The 25,161-nt window shown below is 36.0% G+C and overlaps 1 protein-coding gene across 5 annotated transcripts in view; it reads left to right on the top strand.

Moving 5' to 3' along the window:
- The window catches only part of HACE1 (HECT domain and ankyrin repeat containing E3 ubiquitin protein ligase 1), a 133,659-nt gene extending 108,717 nt beyond the window's left edge, over window positions 1–24,942 (top strand). For all 5 annotated transcript variants that reach the window (XM_030809516.1, XM_030809514.1, XM_030809515.1 and 2 more), the window contains 5 exons: window positions 9,065–9,196; window positions 14,387–14,485; window positions 14,767–14,837; window positions 22,640–22,753; window positions 23,288–24,942. In XM_030809516.1, coding sequence (XP_030665376.1) covers window positions 9,065–9,196; window positions 14,387–14,485; window positions 14,767–14,837; window positions 22,640–22,753; window positions 23,288–23,390 — 519 coding nt within the window. In that variant the 3' untranslated portion in view covers window positions 23,391–24,942. The remainder of the gene's footprint in view (window positions 1–9,064; window positions 9,197–14,386; window positions 14,486–14,766; window positions 14,838–22,639; window positions 22,754–23,287) is intronic.
- Window positions 24,943–25,161: the final 219 nt, after the last annotated feature.

The raw sequence follows: 25,161 nt of genomic DNA, 5'->3' as shown, positions 1-25,161 counted from the left end.
TTTGTTCTCATTGGTTTCAAATAACATTTTTATTTCTGACTTACTTTCGTTATTTACCCTGTAGTCATTCAGGAGCAGGTTGCTCAGTTTCCATTTAGTTGAGTGGTTTTGAGTGAGTTTCTTAATCCTGAGTTCTAATTTGATTGCACTGTGCTCTGAGAGATAGTTTGTTGTGATTTCTTTTCTTTTACATTTCCTGAAGAGTATTTTACTTTCAATTATATGGTCAGTTTTAGAATAAGTGTGATGTGGTGCTGAGAAGAATGTATATTCTGTAGATTTGGGGTGGAGAGTTCTGCAGATGTCTGTTAGGTCTGCTTTGTCCAGAGCTGAGTTCAAGTCCTGGATAACCTTGTTAACCTTCTGTCTCACTGATCTGTCTAATATTGACAGGTGTCCCATTATTATTGTGTGGGAGTCTAAGTCTCTTTGTAGATCTCTAAGGACTTGCTTTATGATTCTGGGTGCTCCTGTATTGGGTGCGTATATATTTAGGTCATTCAGTTCTTCTTGTTGCATTGGTCCTTTTACCATTATGTAATGTCCTTCCTTGTCTGTTTTGATCGTCTTTGGTCTAACATCCGTTTTATCAGAGACCAGGATTGCAACCCCTGCTTTTTTTTTGCTTTCTATTTGCTTGGTAGATCTTCCTCCATCCCTTTATTTTGAGCCTATGTGTGTCTTTGCACGTGAGATGGGTCTCCTGAATACAGCACACTGATGGGTCTTGACTCTTTATCCAATTTGCCAGTGTGTGTCTTTTAATTGGGGCATTTAGCCCATTTACATTTAAGATTTGTATTGTTATGTGTGAATTTGATCCTGTCATTATGATGCTAGCTGGTTATTTCGCCCGTTAATTGATGCAGTTTCTTCATAGCGTTGATGGTCTTTACAGTTTGGCTTGTTTTTGCAGTGGCTGGTACCAGTTGTTACTTTCCATGTTTAGTGCTTCCTTCAGGAGCTCTTGCAAGTCAGGCCTGGTGGTGACAAAGTCTCTCAGCATTTGCTTGTCTGGAAAGGATTTTATTTCTCTTTCACTTAAGAAGCTTAGTTTGGCTGGATATGAAATTCTGGGTTGAAAAATCTTTTCTTTAAGAATACTGAATATTGGCCCCCATTCTCTTCTGGTTTGTAGGGTTTCTGCAGAGAGATCTGATAGTCTGATGGGCTTCCCTTTGTGAGTAACCCGACCTTTCTCTCTGGCTGCCCTTAACATTTTTTCCTTCATTTCAACCTTGGTGAATCTGACATTCTGTATGTCTTCGGGTTGCTCTTCTCGAGGAGTATCTTTGTGGTGTTCTGTGTATTTCTTGAATTTGAATGTTGGCCTCCCTTGCTAGGTTGGGGAAGTTCTCCTGGATAATATCCTGAAGAGTGTTTTCTAACTTGGTTCCATTCTCCCTGTCACTTTCAGGCACACCAATCAAATGTATATTTGGTCTTTTCACATAGTCTCATATTTCTTGGAGGCTTTGTTAGTTTCTTTTCATTCTTTTTTTCTCTAGTCTTGTCTTTTCACTTTATTTCATTAATTTGATCTTCAGTCACTGACATCCTTTCTTCCACTTGATCGAATTGGCTATTGAAGCTTATGTATGCTTCACGAAGTTTTCGTACTGTGGTTTTCAGCTCCATCAGGTCATTTAAGCTCTTCTCTACACTGGTTATTCTAGTTAGCCATTTGTTTAACCTTTTTTCAAGGTTTTTAGCTTCCTTGTGATGGGTAAGAACATGCTCCTTTAACTTGGAGAAGTTTGTTATTACTGACCTTCTGAAGCCTACTTCTGTCAATTCATCAAACTCATTCTCCATCCAGTTTTGTTGTGTTGCTGGCTAGGAGTTGTGTTCCTTTGGAGGTGAAGAGGTGTTCTGGTTTTTGGAATTTTCAGCCTTTCTGCTCTGGTTTCTTCCCATCTTGGTGGTTTTATGTACCTTTGGTCTTTGATGTTGGTGACCTGTGGATGGGGTTTTGGTGTGGATGTCCTTTTTGTTGATGTTGATGCTCTTCCTTTCTGTGTGTTAGTTTTCCTTCTAACAAACAGGCCCCTTAGCTGCAGGTCTGTTGGAGTTTGCTGGAGGTCCACTCCAGACCCTGTTTGCCTGGGTATCACCAGCGGAGGCTGCAGAACAGCAAATATTGCTGCCCATACCTTCTTCTGGAAGCTTCGTCCCAGAGGGGCACCCGCCTGTATGAGGTGTCCAGTCAGGCTACACGGGAGTCAGGGACCCACTTGAGGAGGCAGTCTGTCTGTTCTCATAGCTCAAACGCCATCCTGGGAGAACCACTGCTCTCTTCAGAGCTGTCAGGCAGGGATGTTTAAGTCTGGAGAAGTTGTCTGCTGCCTTTTGTTCAGGTATGTCCTGCCCCTAGAGGTGGAATCTAGAGAGGCAGTAGGCCTTGCTGAGCTGCGGTGGGCTCCGCCCAGTTCAAGCTTCCCTGCTTCTTTGTTTACACTGTGAGTATAGAACCTCCTACTCAAGCCTCAGCAATGGTGGACATCCCTCTCTCCACCAAGGTCCAGCGACCCAGGTCAATCTAGCCTCAGCAATGGTGGACATCCCTCTCCCCACCAAGGTCCAGCGACCCAGGTCAATCTCAGACTGCTGTGCTGGCAGCAAACAAGGCTTCATGGGCATGGGACCCTCTGAACCAGGCACAGAAGGGAATCTCCTGGTCTGCCGGTTGTGAAGACTGTGGGAAAAGTGCATTATTTGGGCAGGAGTGTACCATTCCTCCAGGGACAGTCAGTCACGGCTTCCCTTGGCTAGGAAAGGGAAAACCCCTGGCCCCTTGTGCTTCCTGGGTGAGATGACACCCTGCCCTGCTTTGGCTTGCCCTGCACCCACTGTCCAGCCAGTCCCAATGAGTTGAACCAATCACCTCAGTTGGAAATGCAGACATCACCCGTCTTCTGTGTCAATCTCACTGGGAGCTGTAGACCAGAGCTGTTCCTATTCGGCTGTCTTGGAAGCGACTCTTCGATCACTATTTTCAATGACTGAATTTGTTTCAAGGAAACTGAAGTAATAGGATTTTTATCAGACTATCAATTCTTATAACTAGTTTGTGACTTTAATAATAAGTGTGTGTGTGTATATATATATATATATATATATTTTTTTTTTTTTTGTGATGGAATCTGGCTCTGTCACTCCGGCTGGGGTGCAGTGGTGCGATCTCAGCTCACTGCAACCTCCGCCTGCTGGGTTCAAGAAATTCTCCTGCCTCAGCCTCCCAAGTAGCTGAGACTACAGGCATGCACCACCATGCCTGGCTAATTTTTTGTGTTTTTAGTAAAGATGATGTTTCACCATGCTGGCCCAGCTGGTCTAGAACTCCTGACCTCGTGATCCACCCACCTCAGCCTCTCAAAGTGCTGGGATTACAGGCATGAGCCACCGTGCCTGGCTGGTTGTTTATATTTCTTTGGGGTCAGTGGTGATATCTACCTTATCATTTCTGATTGTGTTTATTTCATTCTTCTCACTTTTCTTCATTAGTCTAGCTAGAGGTCTGTCTATTTTATTAATATTTTCAAAAAATCAGCTCCTGGATTCATTGAATTTTTTGAAGGGTTATTTTGTGTCTCTGTCTTCTTCAGTTCTCCTCTGATCTTGGTTATTTCTTGTTTTCTGCCAGCATTGGAGTTTGTTTGCTCTTGGCTCTCTAGTTATTTTAGTTGAGATGTCAGGTTGTTAACTTGAGATCTTTCTAGCTTTTTGATGTGGGCATTTAGTGCTATAAATTTCCCTCTTAACACTGCTTTAGCTGCATCCCAGAGATTCTGGTACATTGTCTCTTTGTTCTCATTAGTTTCAGATAAATTCTTGATTTCTCCCATAATTTCGTTGTTTACCCAAGAGTCATTCAGGAGCAGGTTGTTCAATTTCTATGTAGTTGTGTGGTTTTGATGAGTTTCTTAATCTTGAGTTCTAATTTGATTGTGCTGTGGTCTGAGAGACTGTTTGTTACGATTTCATTTCTTTTGGATTTGCCAAGGAAAGTTTTACTTCTGATTGTGTGATCAATTTCAGAATAAGTGTCGTGGTGATGAGAAGAATGTATATTCTGTTGAATTTGGGTGGGAAGTTCTGTAGATATCTATCAGGTCCACTTGATACAGAGCTGAGTTCAGGTCCAGAAAATCTTTGTTAAATTTCTGTCTTGATGATCTGTCTAATATTATTAGTGGGGTGTTAAAGTCTCTCACTATTATTGTGTGGGAGTCTAAGTCTCTTTGCAGTTCTCTAAGCACTTGTTTTTTGAATTTGGGTGCTCCTGTGTTGGTTGCATATATATTTATGATAGCTCTTCTTGTTGAGTTGGACCTTTTACCATTATGTAATGCCCTTGTCTTTTTTTAATCTTTGTTGGTTTAAAGTCTCTTTTGTCAGAATCTACGGTTGCAACTCCTGCTTTTTTCTGTTTTCCATTTGCTTGGTAAAATTTCCTCCATCCCTTTATTTAGAGCCTGTGTGTGTCTTTGCATGTGAGATGGGTCGCTTGAGGACAGCATACTGATGGGTCTTGGCTCTTCATCTGGCTTGCCATTCTTGGTCTTTTAATTGGGACATTTAACCCATTTACATTTAACGTTAGTATTGTTATGTATGAATTTGATCCTGTCATGATGATGCTAGCTGGTTATTTTGCAGGCTTGGTTTATGTGGTTGCTTCATAGTGTCACTGGTCAGTGTACTTCAGTGTATTTTTGTAGTGGCTGGTAACAATTTTTTCTTTCCATATTTAGTTCTTTCTTCAGGAGCTCTTGTAAGGCAGGACTGGTAGTAACAAATTCCCTCAGCATTTGCTTTTCTGAAAAGGATCTTATTTCTCCTTTGCTTGTAAAGCTTAGTTTGGCCAGATACGAAATTCTCAGTTGGAAATTCTTTTCTTTAAGAATGTTGAATATTGGCCACCAGTCTCTTCTGGCTTGCAGGGTTTTCACTGAGAGGTTTGCTATTAGTCTGATGGGTTTCCCTTTGTAGGTGACCTGGCCTTTATCTCTGGCTGCCCTTAACAGCTTTTCTTTCATTTGGACCTTGGGGAATCTTATGGCTTTGGGGAATCTGATGTGAAGACAGATCTGATTATATGTCTTGGGGTTGATCTTTTTGTGGAGTATATTACTGGGGTTCTCTGCATTTCCTGAATTTGAATGTTGGCCTGTCCTGATAATCTGGGGGAGTTCTCTATATGATATCCTGAAGTATGTTTTCTAACTTGGTTCCATTCTCCTCGTCTCTTTCAGGTACCCCAATCAGTCGTAGGTTTGGTCTCTTTACATAATCCCATATTTCTTGGAGGTTTTATTCATTCCTTTTTGTTCCTTTTTCTCTATTATTGTCTGCCTGTCTTATTTTGTAAAGATAGTCTTCAAGCTCTGAGGTTCTTTCCTCTGCTTGGTCTGTTCTGCTGTTGATACTTGTGATTGCATTGTGAAGTTCTCATGTTGTGTTTTTCAGCTCCATTAGGTCTGTTACGTTCCTCTCTAAACTGACTGTTGTGGCTATCAGCTCCTGTATTGTTTTATTGTGATTCTTAGCTTCTTTGCATTGGGTCAAAACATGCTCCTTTAGCTCAGTGAAGTTTATTATTACCCACCTTCTGAAGCCTATTTCTGTCAATTCAGCCATGTCGGCCTCAGACCAGTTCTGTGCTTTTGCTGGAGAGGTGTTGCAGTCATTCGGAGGAGAAGAGGCACTCTGGCTTTTTGAGTTTTCAGCATTTTTGTGTTTATTCTTTCTCATCTTTTTGGCCTTAATCTACCTTTGTTCTTTGAGGTTGCTGACCTTTGACTGAGGTTTTGTGGGGTCTTTTTGTTTATATTGTTGTTGTTTTCTGTTCATTTGTTTTTTCTTTTAGTAGTCTGGCCACTTTACTGTATATAGGGCTGCTGTTGTTTGCCAGGGGTCCTCTCCAGACCCCAGTTGCCTTGGTTTCTCCCATACCTGGAGGTATCAGCAGAGACGGCCATGAAGCAGCAAAGATGGCAGGCAGGTCCTTCCTCTGGAAGCTCTGTCCCAGGGGGTAGTTACTTACCTGTTGTTGGCCTGCATGCACCTATAAGAGGTGGCTGGAGACCCCTGTTGGGAGATCTCAACAAGTGACAAGGAGTAGGATCAGGGACTTGCCCAAAGAAGCTGTCTGGCTGCTTTTTGGTAGAGCACATGTGCTGTGTTGAAGGGGACCCTGCCTTGTCTGGACCACCTGTATTGTCCAAGGCCAGCAGGCCGGAGCAGCTGAGTTGACTGAACCCCAGACGTGGCGGTCACCCCTCGTCCTTGGAGCTCAGTCCCAGTGAGATACCAAAGCTCTGTCCTTAGAACCCTTAGCCAGTGTATTTCTACACAACATGAATGCTTGAAATGTTGCTGGGTAACAGTAGTGGGTGTTCATAGTAAAATTTGTATTGTCAAAATAATACTAATTTGTTTTATTCTGTTTGAAGGTGTACTGTTTAGCGAGGCAGGGAAACATTTTAGAAGCAGTTTGACTTAGATTTTTCCATTAAACACAGTTATCTTTCAAGTATTTGAAAAACTCTTGTATTACTGAAAAATTAAGGGTTTATGATAGCTAGGATTTCATTACTTTATTGAAAAATAATTTAGTTCAACTGCCATCCACATTTAAATTACTTAATTAGCATGAAGACTGGGATGCGAAGGAGCTGATTTTCAAAAATTGGTATCAATAACTATGAACTGGGTTATTGAAATACATGTGGAAAATAATAAATATTAAAATAAATGGAAGGAAAAGTGTGATAGAGTATTATATTTGTAAAAATTAATTGAAAGGTAGAATGTAGGAGGAAATAATAGGAATTAATTGGTAAAAAAGAATATATACTATTCTGATAGATACGGAATGCAATTAAAATAGGTAACGTTCACATGAGCAAATCATAAATCTTTTATTTTCATGCTTCATGACTTGTTAAGGTCTTCCACAGAGATTATTGAGTTGCACTTTAAGATTGTAAAGTCAAAACCTCTTGGGAAAAAGTCTCTTTAGGGAAGAATAAGGTCTTTCCTGGCATCTTAAAAAATATAGATGTATAATTAATTAATTATATGAATGGAGCGGAAAACTTTTAGTACATCCAGTGAACAATTTTAGTGAGAGTAGACATAAACTGAAATATAGTCATGTGCTAATGCAGATATCACTGCTGTCATCACTATAAAGTATTTTATATATGTTACTTCCCGGGTTGGACTCCGGAAATTTAGTGAATGTTTCTGTTTGACTGTTGGGTACACATTTCTGTCTCCCTCTCTATAATAACTACCTGTATGTGACTTGTAGCTGATTAATTCCTATATAGTAGAGAAAAACTTGCACCTTTGGTTGGTGGGAAGTGGGATTTGGGATGAGACTAGATTGAATAGCAGAGATGGTAGCTTTCCTTGTGTTAAATTATAAAAGGAGCCACACAGGGTTTTGGGAGAGCTGTGAGGAATCTACTGTGACACTTCTGTAGCTCTGAGAGCTGTGAAGAATTCATAACTAGCAGTCATATAGAACTTGCTGGCTCAGTGCCTTTTTTTGGTCTTTTTTTCCCCTGTTTTTTGTTTGTTTGGTTTTTTTTGTTTGTTTTTGAACAGAGCATGAGATTAGTGCCAAAAAAAAAATAAGAGTGCTAAAACAGAGTTTCTTCCCTGTTAGAGTATTAATTCCTAGTAGGTGGGAGCTATATACCTGCTATAGCATATTGCTTTTAACTCACAAAGTTTCACTTATAACTAATTAAAAAATATGTAAATGATAACATCTAATAGTTTATATATGTATACACATACATACTCTTTCTCTCTCTCTCTGTATATAATTCATTTTGTTCTAAGCCAAAATACATTTTTAAAATTACCAGTTATTATTATTATTTTTTTCTTTAAGAGACAGGATCTTTCCCTGTTGCCCGGGTTGGGAGTGTGGTGGCACGGTCATAGTTCACTGCAGACTTGAACTCCTGGGCTCAAGCAATGCTTCCACCTCAGCCTCCCCTAGTGACTAGGAGTACAGGCATGTGCCACCATGCCCTCTGCTTATTACCAGTTAAATTTTAAGTAACAATATTTTCTATGATTATCATGTATTTTAAAATAAAATGGGTGAATATATAGCTTACCTTAACTTAGAATTTAATTGGCTATGCTACAAAGAACCATTTTATCAAGTTCTAAGTATGTGTTAAGTGAATTTGATGATGGTATGCATTCATTCTTCACATATTTTTTGAATACTTTCAAAGTGGCAGCCACTTTTTAGGAGTTGGTATATATCCTGGTGAAACAAAGCCCCTGTCTGCAGAGAGATTACATTCTAATGAGACATTTCGGTGAGAATGATCTAGAAGTATAAACACATTGGGGCCCAGACAAGCTTGTGTTTTGGGAATAGCCAGAAAGCCAGTGAAACTAGAACTGAGTGAATGAATGAACTAGGGGGAGAATGGAAAGAAGTGAGATCAGAGAGCAAGGCAGAGGCCAGATCATTTAGGGCCTTAGAGACCAGGAAAGGAATTTGGATGTTACTCCAGATGTCATGAGAAGTCATTATAGGGTTTTGAGCAAGAGAGTTGCCTGATCTGAGTTATTTACATATACATACACACGCATATATATCTATGTGTATATATACATGTATATGTTTTAAAATCACTCTGGCTAAGGTGTGGAGAAGCATCAGTACAGGGGCAAAAATGGAAACAGGGACACCAGATGTTGCAGTAATCCAGATGAGAAGTGATGATAGCTTGGACTGGGGTGCTGAAATGGAGGTAGTGAGACAAGGTAAGATTGAGAATATTTTTTTAAAGGTAGATCTGATAGTATCAGCTGAAATAGGGTGTGAGAGAAGTCGTGGATGATTGATTGATTCCCTGGAATTTTTTCCTGAACAGCTTAGTGAATGGTGGCTTGCTGATTTGCTGAGATGTACGAGTGTTGGTGTCAATTTTATTTTAAACCTTTACCTCTTAAATAAGAAATAATTAAATTAAGTATGTAAAAAGTTTTTAAAAAGTCATTATGAAAACTTCTTTTTCAATAGGCGGAGTACGTCCAGCTTGTTACTGAACTTCGAATGACAAGAGCCATTCAGCCTCAGATCAATGCTTTTTTACAGGGCTTTCATATGTTCATTCCACCCTCCCTCATACAGCTTTTTGATGAATATGAACTGGTAAGGAAAAACATCAGTTCTTATGTTGTAACACAGCACAAAACTCTAGTTCATGTAATTCAGAAATAATTGTGGAGTACTATAATGAATGAAATAATGTATAAATGAGACAAAATGGTTTAATGTCCATTTTTAGAGATATGATATAAAATTTATGGATGTGCGTCTCTTAAGCTTAATAACCAGATAAGCAACTCCTTAATGTGAAGTGAGGTGAGGTGGTGACAAACTAAAATGGAATATATTCTTGTTTCTTCTATATGGGAGATGTTGAAGGCCGGTCTTCTTATATGCGCAGTATTCTACATTATTTCTGAATTTTTTATTTGACCACGTGACGTAAAGGGCACTGATACTAACGTCTTAACTTTTAAAAAGAATTAAGGTTTTTCTTATTGTATAGTATTGTCTTCTCCAGTTTCTTATATTGCCATATATATAATTTTATAATTCCGTATTTCAAACCTATGGAGTCCATCGTCTTTGCCATCTTCTAGTCCCTAATGAATGTTTTGTTTTGCTACTTTAATTTGCCTTTATTGTATTGTGATCCAACAGAATTTCTAATTTTATATGATTTATGTCTGCATTTTTCTCCATTTTCTTTTTCTCTTTAGTTTTGGTAATTTGGAGAATTATTTTTAAACTCTTTGAGTTGTCTGAATCTTAATAAAGCACAGTATTTTAAATAGCATATAGCTGCTGCTTATCTAAAAATATATAATTTGGAATAGTAAGTTCTAGATTAGTGGAAATGTTTTATTTAGTTTTTATTCTGTCTCAGAAAATTAGTTTTACCCCATGCCTTTCATTTTAGTATGTGGATACAGATACTGATATATACCGTTAATTTTACATATATATCAGTATTTTTAATTTATCATTCATAGTATATCTTAATAGTGAACAAAATTTGCTAATTAATTTTGAGGTCCATTGTGATTTAGTTTCATTAAATGTAAGTTTTGAGGTTTTTTTGATTGTTTTTAGGCTGTACAGTTAATGGCTTCAGTTAGCATAGATTTGTCTAGTTTTTATGTAACAATAGAAGTGATTTTCAGCATTTAAAAATGGAGGACTATTCGAGCTATTATATTATTAGATCTGACTGAAATATGGCTTTTCCTGTACTGTGCTTGGAACATTTAGTGGGTACTTTTCAGTTTCAGGCTCTTTCAAGTACTGCTGCTACAAACCTTTAGGAAAACATAAGTATGCATCCTGTAGGTTATATGCCTTGGAGTGGAATTGCTGGGACATAGGCTGTGCATGTACCCCATTTCAGTAGATACGAGCACATAGTTTCCCAAGTGATATATCAGTTTACACTCCCATTAGGAGGTGTGAGAGTTCTGAGTGTTCTGCATTCTCACTAGCATTTGATAATTTTTCATCTTTTTCATTTCTATTCTGGTAATTCAGTAGTGGTCTTTCCTTGAGATTTTGATTTGTATTTACCTGATAGCTAATTAAGTTACACACCTTTTATGATTATGGCCATTTGTGTACTGTTTTTGAAGTGTCTATTTAAGTAATTTGTCCACTTTTCTATTGTGTTTTGTTTTTTTTTTTCTTTTTACTGATTTGTAGGACTCTTTATTCTTTTATAAGAGTCTTTTATCAGATATATGTATTATGAATATTTTCTACTCAGGTCTTTTCACTGAATAAAAGTTTTGGGGTTTAACATAGTTCAGTTTATCAGTTTTTTTTGTTTGTTTTGTTTTGTTTTTTGATGGAAGAAGCTTTTTGTGTCCTGTTTAAGAAACTGTTTCTTACTCCAAGGCTGTGAAGATATTTTTCTGTGTGTTCTTTTAAAAGCTTTATTCCTTTATCTTTCACATTTAGGTCTGTTACTGGTAAGTTTTTAATTGTGGCTCTTACATTAAAATTTAGATCAGGTTCCTAGTTTGTCTTGGACTCTGACTTTACTAAGTTGAGCTGATTCACATTTGGGAAGAGCAACATTGTAGGCATGGTCTTGATTTATACAGTGATAATAATAATTATTAAGCATTTAGTATTTGCCAGGTATTTTATATGTATTAATTTTAAAAACGCTCACGAAAAATCTCTTGAGGTGAGTACTATTGTCCCCATTTTACAGATGAGAAAACTAGGCCAAAGAAGATATGGAACTTGTTCATGGTCATAGAGCATGTGTTAGTGGTAGGCTATGAACCCATGTTCCCTGACCCCAGATCCCATCACTGTTGCCAGTCTGCTTCTTGGTGGCATGAGTAATCAGAGGGACTTGGCTTTAGAACTTTTTGTGTGACTTTGTGTCTTTCATAGGGGAGGGCTGTGCTGCACTGAGAAAGGAAACTTTTAAAAAATTTGGTGCAAACGTCTAAGCTAGATGTGCATCTGAGTTAAAGGATTCAGGTTAAATTCTAGAGTTTTAGTGAGGAGAAGGTATCGAGTAGCTCCAGTGTACTGAACTGGAGGTATAGTCATCCATTGTAAACAGAAGGCAATCCTAAGTCAAGAGATGACTATGGACTGTTCTTCCATACTGTGCTGCTTGTGAATTTATCCGTGATAGAACCAGAATATAAAAACACTGAATCGTGTGATGCTAGGTAAGCTGATTGCTCTGAATACTTGCATGATTCAGTTTCTAACTATTAGTATGAGTTATATACCTTACACATAGTTCCAACAGATGAATTCAATTATTTTGTTGTATTAAAAAAATTGATTGGGACTTAAAATATTTTTCTTAATATGTACATTTTATTCTGGAATTCTCATTTCATCTGTTTGTTTTTGGTCAATTTAGTAACCAGATGGGATAATAAAGATCCTTTCTTTTTCTTCTTCTTCTTCTTCAAAAAAAGTAACAATTAATGTGATATTCATGAAGTGCTTCAAATTTCTTGAGAGAATATAATGTTAGTCATTTTTATTTATAATTATGAATAATGAAAGCATACTTAATATTATTGAAAGCTTATCTTCAGCCTAGAAGGGAAAAGGATTAAACTCATGAATTGTAAGACATGCATAAAGCGTGTCCCATTCCCTTTTAGCAAACCTATATCAGAGTCCTGCCAGGGAACAGAATTTCTCCAGATGGTTCAAATATCGAAACTTTAACAAAGGGAGTATTACAGAGGTATGGGCGGTGTTAAGAATAAACAATGTCTAGTGAGACATCCACAGACTGGCAACAGGGAAAGCCTTTATCATCCCTAGGACTGAAGAGACAGGTAGAGGAATTACTGTGAAGAGCCCTGTGGGAGCCTGAATCACCAAGGAGGGGCCACCTGATGGTAGCCATATTTGAGGAGCCATAGCTACTGCAAAGAAGTGCTGAAGCAGTGGGGGAGCAGAGAGTACCCTCACCTCCAGACTAACTGCCTGTGTTTCCCAGGCTCCAAACCCAATCTGAAGCCAGCTGGCAAGGCAGCCAGCAGGCAAAGCAGCCAGTCTGCAGTGCAAAGGAAGCTAGCGAATGTATTTGGGGGTGGTCAATGTAGACTAGACTGTCTTCATCTAGGAAAAGGATTCTATAACACTGTGACTAGGACTAAAACACACCCTATACTAACTAGCAGTTCTAAAACTTTTTGGTCTTAGGACCCCTTACAACAAAAGAGTTTTTGTTTATGTGGGTTATGTCAATGGATATTTACTGTACTTGAAATTAAAACAGAAATGTAAAATATTTTATTCACATAAAATAATCCATTATTATATTAACATAGAGAACAGCTGAAAAACTAAAATTGCATTTTCCAGAACAAAACAGAAACAGTGGGAAGACTGGTACTGTTTAACAGTTTTGCAAATTTCTTTAATGTCTAGCTTAATAGAGGACAAATGGGCCCTTATAACTGCTTTTGTGTATAATCTGTTTTGGTATGTTGTTTGGTTGAAATATATGAAGAAAATTAGTAGATCTCGGAAACCCTCAAGAGTTCTCAGATGTTGCCTTATATCAATCTTATTTAAGGTACAAGGTCAGGTATATGTTATGAGCAATTTACTATAGGAGACATGATTTTGAATCACAGGGTATCTACATCCCTGTAATAAGAAATCCTGGCCAGGCGTGGTGGCTCACGCCTGTAATCCCAGCACTTTTGGAGGCTGAGGTGGGTGGATCACAAGGTCAGGAGATTGAGACCATCCTGGCTAACACGGTGAAACCTCGTCTCTACTAAAACTACAAAAAAATTAGCCAGGCATGGTGGCGGGCACCTATAGTCCCAGCTACTTGGGAGGCTGAGGTGGGAGAATGGCGTGAACCCGGGAGGCGGAGCTTGCAGTGAGCCACGCCACTGCACTCCAGCCTGGGTGACAGAGCCAGACTCCATCTCAAAAAAAAAAAAAAAAAAAAAAAAGAAATCCTGATGTTCTGGCTCATGAGTGTAAAGTGTAGGCCAATCATTGTCTCCCCTGACTATGTAAGCATCTCTAACTGTGAAATATGCACTAATTCAGAGAAGTGGACAAGCTCTTTTCATGTCCTCTTTTCCCTTGGAAAACAAAAAGGTAAATACTTTGCCATTCTTAATTTCATTTTTACTTATATGATTGAGATTTTGTGTCTTTGATGATCTTCCTGGATAAAAGAAACTTATCAAGTCATTAGGAAAATTGCATTTTTTTTGACTTTGGAGAAAATTGACTTTAAAAGATCCAAATTTTTCCAGAGTTGGATTCCTAAAAGGCCTAAATCTTTTTTAAAAATCGTAACTATTTTTATATTACCTCCTTTTTCCTCATGATAAGGATTTCTTAATGACTTTCCCCTTGTTTAGTCAAGTATTTATTCAGGTCTTTGTTGTCACCTTCATGTTGAGAATACTGTCTCCTTACAGAAGTTAACAAAATTGCAAAGAATTGGAAAAATATAAAGTAAACCAAAGATAATGTTCATAAAACTTTTGCACATATAAACTGTTGTTGCATATGTTCAGATATAAACATATAAACTATAATCTCTTATGTTTTAATGAAATTGTATCAATGTGGAAACATCTCCACATCTTATAATATTTGAGATTATCAGCATCAAGGATTCTCTCTCATGTAATGCTTGTTATTGATGACATGCAGGAACTGTCACAAAAATATATCAGTTTTACGTGGGATTAGTTTCTAATTAAGGCAAATTTACCACTTAAATGTAATAACTTTTTTCCCTAAAGAAAATTATTGAAATATTTTTCTTCCCCCAAGGAGCTACTGCTTTCTGGCATGCCAGAAATTGATGTGAGTGATTGGATAAAAAATACAGAATACACAAGTGGCTATGAAAGAGAAGATCCAGTTATTCAGGTAAAATTTCTCTAGAGCTTAGAATGAAGTTAAGTTTTGCCGTTTAATTTTGTAAGCTTTTCAGCACTGTTGGATGAAAACTTACATTAATTAACAAAGTAAAGTGTTTCCCCAAATTATTCTTGTAGGAATAGTGCATATGAAAGCTTTGCATGAAATCATTTTTGGTAAACAAGTTTCACAGAATAAAATGTGCTTTATGAATATTGCATATTTCTCTGGTATTGAGAAGTCTACAATTGCTCTGAAATATGAGCTAAGTTTTTTGTTGTTGTTGTTAGTGGTTCTGGGAAGTTGTAGAAGACATTACTCAAGAGGAGAGAGTTCTTCTCTTACAGTTTGTTACTGGCAGGTAAGCAGTATTTTTATGATAATATGGAAATAATTTAATGTATTCTGCTTTTAATGGCTTAGAGATAACTAAAATGAGGAATTATTACTGTGAATTGTCAGTAACTTACCACCCTTTCCACTGTTTTAGGTATTAAAGAAAGATTTATTTTGGTATCAAAGATAAGACATTTATAGTAGTGAGCAATCATGTTTATTTAATATATTCAAAAGCATCTCCAATCAGGATTACCAGTATATTGTACTTTATAATTTGGAAATCTTTTTGCTCTGCAGGTAGGTCAATGACAGTAGCCAAATTTTTAATATTTGTATATCGCTGGTTTGGTTTAATAGTATGGCAATTCAGTTTGTCCTGGTTAACTCATATGCATACTCTATATTACCCATACACAACAGTTTTTCTATAATTCAAAGTAAACTTTAAAGTGTCAAGATTCATGGCCTAAAAAGTAATTCATGGTACCACACTTCTCTGAAAAGTTCACTTTTGGAACCAGTTAAATATAATAGATATTAGAAAACTAGATGATTTAACCGTCTTTTAGCTTGTGTTTCTGAAAGATGTAAAAAAAAGTCTGATTTTCATTTTGGATAACAGAATTTTATCTTCTATTTATGAAAATGTAGTTCGGTTTTTTTGTTATAAATGTACATATTTCTCCTAGGAAAGTTAGAAAATAGAAAATTAGAATAAGAAAAACCATAGCCCATCAGCCATAACCACTATAAACAATTTAATATATTTACTTCTATGTTTTTCCTGCATATTTAAAAAGCATAATTGTGAATATATATCTATATAAAATACATATATAATTTTTTTTTTTTTTTTTTTGAGACAGAGTCTCACTCTGTCCCCCAGGCTGGAGTGCAGTGGCTCGATCTTGGCTCACTGCAACCTCCGCCCCCTGGGTTCAAGCGATTCTCCTGCCTCAGCCTCACAAGTAGTTGGGAGTACAGGGCCTGCCACCATACCCAGCTAATTTTTGCATTTTTTTTTGGGCGGCTAATTTTTGTATTTTTTTTTTTTTTTTTTTTTTAGTAGAGATGAGGTTTCACCATCTTGGCCAAGCTGGTCTTGAACTCCTGACCTCAGGTGATCCACCTGCCTCGGCCTCCCAAAGTGCTAGGATTACAGGTGTGAGCCACCGTGCCCGGCCTATAATTTTTAAAAACCATGTTTTTTTTATTTTAAAAGTAGTGTTTAATCATTGTAGTAAATTTGGAAAATGGAGAAAATAGAAGAAAATTAAAATCCTTAATGTTAAGTGATCCCATATTCAGAGATATATACAGTTAACATTTTGCTTAATTTTTTTAGTCTTTTTACTGTATAGTTAGAAAAATAGTTGGAGTCACACTATAAATCTAATTTTAAAGAATAAATAAATAGGCTGGGCACAGTACTTCTCTTGCAGTTTGTTACTGGCAAGTAAGCAGTATTTTTATGATAATATGGAAATAATTTAATATATTGTTTTTATGGCTTAGAGATAACTAAAATGAGGAATTATTACTCTGAATTGTCAATAAGTTACCACCCTTTCCACTGTTTTAGGTATTAAAGATTTGTTTTGGTATTAAAGATAAGACATTTATAGTAGCGCCTGTAATCCTAGCACTTTGAGAGGCTGAGGTGGGCAGATCACTTGAGCTCAGGAGTTTGGGACCAGCCTGGGCAACATGGCGAAACCCTGTCTCTACAAAAATACAAAAATTATCTGGGCATGATGGCGCACGCCTGTGGTCCCAGCTACTCAGGAGTCTGAGGTGGGAGGATCACTTGAGCCTGGGAGGTGGAGATTGCAGTGAGCCGAGATTGTGCCACTGCACTCTAGCTGGGGTGACACTGTGACACCCTGTCTCAAAAAATAATAATAATAATAATAAGTAATAAATAAATAAGACATAACAATTAACAGGTTATAGACTAAAAATATAAAAGAAAAACTTGTTTTTTTGTTTTTGTTTTTTGCCTCTGAATGCCAAGAAATATTCACAGGCTTGAATAACTTAATAAAAAGGATGAAAAATAATTATATTTTTTATGTAAGAAAGTTGATAATTTGACAATTCAGATAGGAGGAAAAAAACCACTTCCAATCTGTATTCCTAAAAATAATCACTGATAACATTTTTGTTATTCTTAAAGAATTTTTAACACATATATAATTTTTACTTTTAAAACCATTGCTATTTTATAACTTTTTGAATTTAGCAGTATGTTACTAAATTGTTCAATTTGTAGATCTATGTAATTTTTAATGGCTGTCTAGTTTTATTTTTAGGGACTTCCTTTAATTGATTCTTTATTGCTAAATTTTCCTATTTATGAATAATACTGTACAAATAAGGAATTTTTCTGCTTCTATCCTTGTGGGACAGTCTGATTATAGAGGATAAATTCTTAGAAAGGAAATTTTTGTGTATGAGAATATATAAATTTTTATAATCTTGATACATATTCATTTATCTTCTAGAAGGGTATTGATGTCAGTAGAGAATGAGAGAATGTACTCCTTTTATCAGCACAGGGTATAGTCATTTTTACTTTTTTTTTTTTGAGACGGAGTCTCGCTCTGTCGCCCAGGCTGGAGTGCAGTGGCTTGATCTCAGCTCACTGTAAGCTCCGCTTCCTGGGTTCACGCCGTTCTCCTGCCTCAGCCTCCCAAGTAGCTGGGACTATAGGCGCCCGCCACCATGCACAGCTAATTTTTGTATTTTTAGTAGAGACAGGCTTTCACCTTGTTAGCCAGGATGGTCTCGATCTTCTGACCTCGTGATATCCCTGCCTCGGCCTCCCAAAATGCTGGGATTACATGTAGGTGTGTGCCACTGCCCCCGGCCCATTTTTACTTTCATATAATTTATTTTATATAGTTTTTTGTGTGTGGTATGAATTACCTATCTTTATTCTTTGGTATTCCACAATCATTTTTAAAAATTCAGTTTTAAGTGTTGTTTATATATTAGGGGTATTAACTCTGCAAATAGTTTTCTTGGTTTATCAAAGTTAAATATAGAGATTTCCATGTAATTTAAATTTATAACTTGAAAGTTTTAAATTACCATATTGCCAAATTGATTATCATTACTTTCCTTTGTGGTTTTTGTAAATTCTTCCCTACTCTTAAGATTTTATATATATGTTTATATAAATTTTTTAATGTAAGTTTTTATAATTTCTGTTTTTACATTCTGATTTTTAAACCATCTGGACCTTATTTTGGTTTATGTTGTCAAGTATATTTTTCTAAATGGTTTATACTTCAACACCATCTAGTGAATTATTATATTTTCCCCATGATTTGTCAGTATGAGTCTTTAAGATGCAGAAATCAGTTATTCAAGTTTTTTAGTACTAAGTTGTCTCTTAGGTGGCTGCTCCTATAGGGTAAAACACTAGAATTAGTAATATACAAGGCTTCTCCACTTTAAATAGTACAGTCATTGTTAGCAATGCCGAAAACAGGTGTGCTATTTATTATTTAGTTATGAAGTGTGGCAAATCCACACTTGAATGGAGGTGAAAGACGTGGGTGAAGAGTAGAAGCCAAGGAAGCTGACAACACAGAGCTAGCTTCGCCCTTGGACTGAAGAATCCACCTTTCAACATTGAGTGTAATTAGAGCTCTATATTTTGAGTTCAAACTGAGAAAGTTTTAAGCTTTTTAAAATCTTAAATTTTACCTCGAACTCCCAGTCATTAGTATAGGTATAGTACTTGTTCAAAACCAAAAGTATAATTTTTTTTTCTTTTTTAATTTTTGGAAAATTCTGATTCTGTATTAGTTTATATTTAGATACTGAAGTATCTTTCTACAGGTCTGTAGTATAATTTAGTGCAACCTTACTGAAAAATCAAATGTGTTCCAATTGTTGAACCAAGAATTAATGCAAAAAGTGATTTTTGAATATTTTTATAGTATTGACATTAATATTTTGTTGCTCTATAAGGCTATCTTAAATGTTTTACTGTTTCATTATCCCTTAAGAATCAGACTTGATGATTTCTTTTTTTTTTTCTTTTGAGAAAGAGTCTTGCTGTGTTTCCCAGGCTGGAGTGCTGTGGCACAATCTTGGCTCACTGCAGCCCCCGCCTCCCAGGTTCAAGTGATTCTCCTGCCTCAGCCCTCCCGAGTCGCTGGGATTACAGGCGCCTACTACGACACCCAGCTAATTTTGTATTTTTACTAGAGATGGAGTTTCACCATGTTGGCCAGGGTGGTCTTGATCTCCTGACCTCAAGTGATCCACCTGCCTCGGCCTCCCGAAGTGCTGGGATTACAGGTGCGAATCACTGTGTCCGGCTGATTTCTTTCTTTTTTTTTTTTTGAGATGAAGTCTTGCTCTATTGCCCAGGCTGGAGTGCAGTGGTTGATCTCAGTTCACTGCAACTTCCACCTTCTGGGTTCAAGCGATTCTCCTTCCTTAGCCTCCAATTACAGGTGCACACATCACTTCGCCTGGCTAATTTTTGTATTTTTAGTAGAGACGGGGTTTCACCATGTTGGCCAGTCTGGTCTCTACTGATCTCAAGTGATCCACCAGCCTCGACCTCCCAAAGTGCTGGGATTACAGGCGTGAGCCACCGCACCCGGCCAATTACTTTTTAAATAAAATAGAAATATGCCATTTTTGTTTACTGTAATTTTATACTGTATAATGTAAGTGTCATAATATTCAGCCAAAGACTGTTTTATTTATTTTTCTCATATATACTTATGCCTGATGAATTATGATCTTAACATGATCAGATCTGATTATATAAGTATGGGGCCAGCTGTATTTATTCATAGTGTAGGAAAGGGAATAAGGTTTCAGGAATGGTTTATCAGCTTATAGAATAATTTTAATTAAGATGTTAAAACGAGGATCTTCTGAATTTTTAACTTACTGTTCAAAATGTACTTGTGTGGAGGACATTAGATTGATCATATTGATATTGAAATACTGTGCTATAATTTGTATAAAAATCAATGTCAACATTTATTTTCTCATCTTGCCTTGATAAAATAGTTACATTTAATTTGAAATTCAACATCATAGGAAATTCAGAACGGCTTGATTTTTATCCCTTTTTATGTTTGGTCACCTTGTTAATTTTTTAGGCAAAAGTTAAATCTATAAATTAACTAATGTTGAATTTTATTTCAACTTAAAAAGAGATATAGCCAGGTCTTCTGTATATATTCTCTTGCTGTTAGTAGGAATTATTTATGCATTAGTGTCTTATAAGCAAGATTCGGGCATACTCTTAATATTGCCTTGGTTTACTAAAGTAAGCTGAAGAATTTCATCAGTAAACCAAACCAGACGACTTCCCAGATAGAAGAGAAAATTGCTGTTTTTAGGGATTCTTTCATATTGGATTGTTAAATGTTTTTTTCCCTGTGGATGTACATCATGTACATATCAGTGATTTCAAATAGACAATCCTGGTGCATATTTTCGACCGTTTGTGTGTGTGTATGTGTGTGTAAATGTATATCATAAAAATTTATCATTTAAACAATTTTCTAAGTGCACACTTTTGTGGCATTAAGTGCATTCGCATTAATGTGTGACTATCACCACCATCCATCTCCTGAATTTTTTCATCTTTCCCAGCTGAAACTGTACTTGTTAAACACTAACTCCCCATCCTCCTTTTCCACCCGCCTCTAACAACCACCTATTTTATGTTTACGAATTTGACTACTCTAAGAACTTCATATAAATGGAATCATACAATATTTGTCCTTTTGTGATTGCTTTATTTCACTTAGCATAAGGTCTTCTAGATTCATCCATTTTGTAGCAGATATCAAAATTCCCTTCCTTTTTAAGGCTAAATAATACTCCCTTGTATATATACACCACACTTTGCTTATCCAGCCATCTATTGATGGACACTTGGGTTGCTTTTACCATTTGGCTATTGTGAATAATGCTGCTGGATGCGCAGATACTTCCTTGAGTCCGTGCTTTCAGTTCTTTTGGATATATACCCAGAAGTGGAATTGCCTGATCATATGATAATTCTGTATTGTAATTCTGTTAATTTTGTTGAGGAACCTGCATACTGTTTTCCACAGAGACTGCATCATTTTACATTCCCAGCAGCAATTTCTCCACATCCTTGCCAATACTTGTGATTTTCTGTCTTTTGTTTTTTTGATTTTTTGCTGATAGTCATCTTAATGAGTGTGAAGTGGTTTTGATTGGCATTTCCCTAGTAAATGGTGATGTTGAGCATCTTTTCATGTGCTTATTGGGCATTTGTTTATCTTTTTTTGGAGAAATGTCTATTTCAATTCTTTGCCCATTTTTAATTGGGCTTTTTTTTTGTTTTTTTGTTTTTTTTTTGCTATGGGAATTCTTTATATGTTCTGGATATCAATTTGGTCGTGTTCAATAAATCATTGCCAAATCCAGTATTATGAAGCTTTTCTCTTATATTTTCTTCTAAGAGTTTTATAGTATTAGCTCTTACATTTAGGTCTTCAATCCATTTTGAGTTAGTTTTTAAGTAACTTAGTGTAAAGTAGGGGTCCAACTTCATTTTTGTTGTAGTGAATATCCAGTTTTCCCAACACACTTCATTGAAAAGACTGTCTTTTCCCCTTTGAATGTTGTTGGCACTCTAGTTGAAAATCATTTCATTATGTATGTGAGGGGTTATTTCTGGCCTCTATTCTGTTCTACTGGTTCATATGTCTCTTTTCTTGGCAGTATCACACTGTTTTGATTACCGCAGCTTTGTAATAAGTTTTGAAATCAGGATATGTGAGTCTGCCACCTTTCTTCTTTTTTTTCTAGATTGTTTAGGCTATTTGAGGTTCAACTTTTTTTTTAAGTGAACTAAACTATGCTTTATGTTATAAATCATATTTTTAAGGAAGTATTTTAAATTTTATTCAGATGTTTGCAAGTATGTATTTAGTAATCTATACACTAAATGTTCCTTTGTCATTATTCTAATTTATCCAAAAAGCACTACAGCACCTCATTTTAAAAGCAATAGAATGTTTTTTTTGTATCAGTTTAATCATGGTACATACACAGGCAAACTTTAGAAGAAATATTAATTTTCTTTTCGATGTATATAGAACTTGAGAAGTTATAATTACATCCTCTGCAGTCATGTACCCAAGATTAAATTTTCTACTGATGTGTTGTGCATTATATGTTAGCCTTCCTATGGCCTCATTATGTTAGGCGATGTTTGAAAAATATATTTGGTATTCTGAATATCAAATAAAAGAGGAACATAAAGAATTTTTCAGTTTTTCCACTATAAAAAACAAAACAAACTTTTAGGGCCTAGATATTTTTCACAAACAAGGAAATCATTTGGATTACATGTCAGAGCATTTATTGCTTGAATTAGTCAATCAAATATTAATCTATTCAACAAACATTTAATGAATGTCTACTCCAGGCATTTTGCTAGCCCCAGGGATATAGATGTAAATATGACTTGTTTGGGCCCTCAAATCAGCCCCACTTCAATAGAGAGCCACATGAAAGCAAATAATTGTAAATGTAGAATGCTAAACGCAATATTGAGGTATGTGCTGTGGCCAATTGCAAGCATAGTATAGCTTATGGAAATGTGGAGGGGTGTCTCCATGGAAGCTTGCTAACTAATCACAAAGCAACTTACAGTAATGAATTGGAGTTTTGTAGACTAAAAAAATGTCATGTTGTCATTGTCCTAGAGTTGGATATATTCCTACCCGAACTTAGAACTTGAAATTTGTCTGTCACAAATATCTTTCTTTCATGATTACAATGTATTAAGATATAAACTCTTAGTTCCAGGGTCCCACATGGTGGGTTTGCTAATATCATGGGTGGAAGTGGATTGCAAAACTTTACAATCGCTGCTGTGCCATATACTCCAAATCTTTTACCAACTTCAAGCACATGGTATGTTGACTTGGTTTATTTAAATGCTGTACATGTTGTTTTGATTAATTTTGAATGATCGGAGGTCTAACTGTTGCTGCATTGAGAGGAAAACCTCAGCTGTGATCCCTCTCCAGGATTTTGGAATCACTGATAAGTAATTATGTAGTTTTTTGTGCCCCCGTTTTTGGTAGGGAAAATGAGGAAACCCTAACTCCCTACAATTTAATTGACTATAGTTCAAGTATCACTAAAGTTACACTATCATAAGTAGCACTGAGTTACACACCATCATTTCAAACTAAATTGCCCTATTGCTTGTTTATTTTAAGCTGAAAGGAATGTATTTTCTTCCACTGCATTTGCATGCTGAAAGGAACTGCAATGCAGCAGATTTTTTCTTCTTTTTAAATACCACTTTAGGGTTTTTCAATCTGAATGCAAATTTGGGAGGATGATTTTATGTTAATTATGAGTAGTGTTTTCACTGCTAGACAAAACAATCAGAAATTTTATAGATTTCCTGTTTAATGGTGGTTTATTTTTCTTTTAAAGCATCAACATGCTCAAGTTACCTGAATACCCAAGTAAAGAAATACTCAAGGACAGACTTCTTGTGGCACTACATTGTGGCAGCTATGGTTACACAATGGCATGATGAAGTCTGGAAAACTCATCTGACTACTGATGCACAATTCAGAATGGCAGAAGTAATTTGGGAAAATGTCAACAAAAAAGCAGCCTAAATGCAACCCATAGGCAGGGCTGATGCTTCCAATTTATAAAGGATCATCAGGTTTTCTGTTTCTCTCTTTTCCCTTTTATGTTTTCTCTGTTTGTGATACAATTAGAAAATATAAGATCACAGTAGATTTTATTTTTTAAAATGCTAACTGAAAGTAATAGAGACTGTCCTTTTTCATAATTAATTTTATCCAAGATTGTATTAAGGCAAAATCTGATTCTACATTCCACCTCTGCTATGTAACTGTCTTGTTAAAAGGGTGTTTTCTCCTAATTTCTGATATATGAGGTCATCCAGCTGGTATGTTCTTTTGCATGTAAAGCGCCATTTATATTTTAGAAAACTATTGTATAGAATGGATTAATTTAGATTGTCTATAAAGCCACAAATATGTATTTTCCCAGAGTGTATTCTATATTGCAATTTTTTTTAGCATTTTAATATTTTAATATATATTGTAAAATTTAGACCGATGATACTAACAGTTGATGAAATGACATCTAATTTATATATTAAAGCTTACACTATATTGTATGAATTATTTGCATCTTTCAGTGGCCAGTTTTCCGTATGTATATATTATGGTCTCAATGTTTTTGTTATGCCTCATTTTAATTTATAATGAAGGTAAAATTAAAATGTATTTTACCACATTTCTTTTCATTACTTTTATCTGTGAGCTCTGACACATCTGAAAAAGTAATCTGATGTGCAAATTATAATTTAAGTATGTTAATTTTTTTGCTTCTTAAATTTGCTTTTCATCATTAAAATGTCAAGTTCAAGTGATATGTGCCTAATATCACTTGGGTGTTGGGTTTTTTAATTTTTGGGTGGTTAATCAGTTTTATTTTGAAAAGACGTACTTGAATAGCTACAGCATATGTTTGAACAGGAAGTAGGAACATTCATACACGAAGAAATGCTAACAGAAGGATTTGTAATGTTTAGGATCTTCCCTTGGAAACTAAAAGTAGAATATTAATGACATTACTGTTCGTAGAATGACATATGCAGATTTTCTCATAAGCAGTCATTATGTTTGTCAGTAATGTTTGAGAGACATGTAAGTTGAAAGTTTTGCTAAATTATAAAGCTCCTTTAATTCATTGGTTTTGGTTCTCTTGTTCTCTTGTCTTTTCTAAATGTTAACAAAATATGTCTTAACAGATTACATGAAATTTAGGAATTATCCATTAGCTCTAAAATTAAGATTCAGATGCTTTATTTATGGTAACTGAAGCTAATAATGTTTTATGTTTTGATTTTTTGAAACTTAATTGTAGAAGTCACTGCCTTCTGAGTTTTCAAATAGATAGCCACCTTTAATATTACACTGCTTATAATACTAATGTTTACAGATATGTTTCTTTTTATAACCATACAATACATTGGCTTTGTCATATTAGTTTTTTTGCAAGTAGTTATTTAAAAGAGATAGATAATAAAATATTAAATAACTGAGTGTGGTGGCTTATGTCTGTAATCTCAGCATTTTGAGAGGCTGAGGTGGGAGAATTGCTTAAGCCCAGAAGTTCAAGACCAGCCTAGACAACATAGGAAGACCCCATCTCTACAAAAAAATAAAAATAAGCTGGGCATGGTGGCATGTGCCTGTGGTCGGAAGGCTAGGTGCGAGATCGCTTGAGCCCAGGAGGTGGAGGCTGTAATGAGCCATGATCAT

Source organism: Nomascus leucogenys, chromosome 3 (genome assembly GCF_006542625.1).
Source record: "Nomascus leucogenys isolate Asia chromosome 3, Asia_NLE_v1, whole genome shotgun sequence".
Taxonomy (NCBI): Eukaryota; Metazoa; Chordata; class Mammalia; order Primates; family Hylobatidae; genus Nomascus; species Nomascus leucogenys.
Note: the sequence above shows the minus strand (reverse complement) of the source record. Positions and strands in the feature narration are given on the sequence as shown.